Source organism: Merops nubicus, unplaced genomic scaffold, assembly GCF_000691845.1.
Source record: "Merops nubicus isolate BGI_N331 unplaced genomic scaffold, ASM69184v1 scaffold47177, whole genome shotgun sequence".
Taxonomy (NCBI): Eukaryota; Metazoa; Chordata; class Aves; order Coraciiformes; family Meropidae; genus Merops; species Merops nubicus.
Genome location: NW_008620513.1, coordinates 1 through 2,292, shown reverse-complemented (window position 1 = coordinate 2,292; position 2,292 = coordinate 1). Strand labels below are relative to the sequence as shown.

Below are 2,292 nucleotides of genomic sequence, written 5' to 3'. Positions count from 1 at the left end.
GAACTGGATGATCTTTAAGGTCCCTTCCAACCCAAACCATCCTGTGATTCTGTGTCACTGAAATTGCACGTGGGAAGATGATCAGAAAACAAGTAGCTCCTGTGGAACAAACAGAAAAACGTTTTGAGCTTTGCACTGGAATATTTTCAGAGGATGTTGCCTGTGTGAAAGTGTAACTGACCTCATGTTGTGTGTCTGTCTCAGGCAGTGTTTGAGGAGCAGCAGCTCTGGTGCTGCTGTAGCCACCTCTGGAGCGCTGGGTCAGTTGCCAGACGCACACTTTGCTTCCAACCACAGTGCTTAGCATTGCTCCAGAAAAATAACCCTCTGAGAAACAGGATGCTGCAGTCCATCCCAGCCCTGCAGCAGCTCAGTTCACCTCTTTTGTTCAGATCCGTGGCACAGAGAAGGCCCCTGGGAGGGAGCTGCACGTGGCCTATCGGCACGGCGAGCACTACGACAGCGTGCGGCGGCTCAGCGACGACGCCGAGGCCCCGGCCTGCCTCCAGATGGAGGTTGGTTCTGACAGAGGGACCTGGGGAGGGGAATGGTTCTGGCAGAACGACCCGAGGCAGCCTGTGAATGGGAGGGATGAGTGCTGCTGGCTGATTTCTTGCCTCCTTTGCGTTGAGGTGGAGAAGAGTTCTGTCAGTGTCGTTCCGGGCGTAGAAGAGCCCCCTGGGTCATTGTAACTAGTGCTGCCTGCTCTCCAGACAGGCTGGGAAGTGTTGAAGTTGCTGGAAATCAATCCCAAATCTGATGTGGTGATGTAGGCTGTGATTGTGATGAAGCAACTCCATCTAAATGACATAACTCATGCACCTTGCATGCAAAAACCAGAGGGAGGGAGGGAAGAGCTGAAAAGGCAACAGCTGGATGGAAGAGTCCTCTTCAGATCTCACTTTTCATCTTAAGATGCCATAATAATTACATTTATGATGCTGCTAGGTGATTTTTTTGCTGTGTCTGATTAACTGCTGCACTGTTGTGTGATCTGCTGGGCTTTGCTTCTCTTGCAGATGCTCTGCAGAAATGATCTGAATAAGAAGGAAGTAAAGCCTCAGAAAGGTGGCTCTGAAAATGAGGCTGAAGTTGAAATGGAAGAGGCAATCCAAAAAGTGTGTCAGGCAACAGGGTGTTCAGTAAGTATGGAGTGGTCTTTGTGTGCTTGATGTTCTTTACATGAAAGTAGCCTTGGGGAGAATTTGAAAACACCTCCCTTGGACAATTTCAGTACCACAGCCATAGATCAGGCTGCAAATAAATCATAAATCAGCACTTCATCCTATCTCAGCCCTTAAAACACAGATGAAATAGGTACTCTGTGGGGATACCTAATAATTTTGGAAGGTCTCTCTTGCAGTCTCTCAGAACAGTCACTCTGAAAGAAATTCTACAGGAACTTTGAGGATATCTGTAGCTGACCATCCTAAATGACTCAATACTTTGAACCCCAGCTGCTGTCACTGGGTAGCCCCTGTGGTTCCTGCCCATTGCTGCTTGCATGGAACAGAAAGGGCCAAATGCTGAAGCATCATGTTCCTTTTTCTTCATATCTTCAGGATTTAATGATTTCCTCCCCCAACTTTTTGCAAGCTGGAATACAAGCTGATGGAGAAATCCAAAAAGCAGACAGCAACCCCCTGTCCTTGGTGTGGATGTCTGTTAAATGAACATCTGTCCCTGCTTGGAACTCCCTTCAGTGATCTCTCTCCTCTCATGCACAGGATGTTGATTTAGTAAGCCAGATTCTGGAAGTGGAAAACTACAACATAGACTCTGCAATATTTGCCATCTTCCAAATGAATGAAGTGGAAAGAATCAGTAAGTATGAGGAGCTGGGCACCTGGTGCTTCAGCAGAATTGTGTCCAGTGGTGGTGTTCTAGCAGATAAAAGTTCCCTGGGGACAGCAGCAGTTGAAGCTTGCTGCCACTGGAGCCTTGCTGTGCTCAGGAAGGTTATTGGTGAGGGCAGATGCCATCCAGCTTCTGACAACACCAATGTTGGAGAAGTTCTGGTGGAGGGAATTGGCTGATGGAGAGGCAGCTGCTGGGTGGAGTGTGTCTGAGGAGAATGTCTGTTGTTGGTAGGTGCTGAGGAGCAGCTTGAGCCCCAGAGCAAAGATGAAGAGTCGTGTAGCAGAGCTGTGCAGGAGGAAAAGGGCAGCAGGTCAAGGTCCTTTGGAAACCAGAGCTTGCATCAAGGTGAAGAAGAAACCAGCAAAGGACAGGCTGGATCTGGTGAAGAGAATCGAGCTAGAAGGAACCCAAAGGTACATGAAGGGGGTTCAG

At 48.6% G+C, this 2,292-nt stretch overlaps 1 protein-coding gene across 1 annotated transcript in view; it reads left to right on the top strand.

Annotated features, from left to right (window-relative positions):
- Positions 1-2,273, top strand: part of OTUD3 (OTU deubiquitinase 3) — a gene marked incomplete at its 3' end in the record, with an annotated part of 6,715 nt that extends 4,442 nt beyond the window's left edge. The window contains exons 3-6 of the mRNA XM_008944120.1: positions 393-515; positions 1,020-1,142; positions 1,728-1,824; positions 2,092-2,273. Of these exons, the coding sequence (XP_008942368.1) occupies positions 393-515; positions 1,020-1,142; positions 1,728-1,824; positions 2,092-2,273 (525 nt within the window). The remainder of the gene's footprint in view (positions 1-392; positions 516-1,019; positions 1,143-1,727; positions 1,825-2,091) is intronic.
- Between the last annotated feature and the right edge of the window lie 19 nt (positions 2,274-2,292).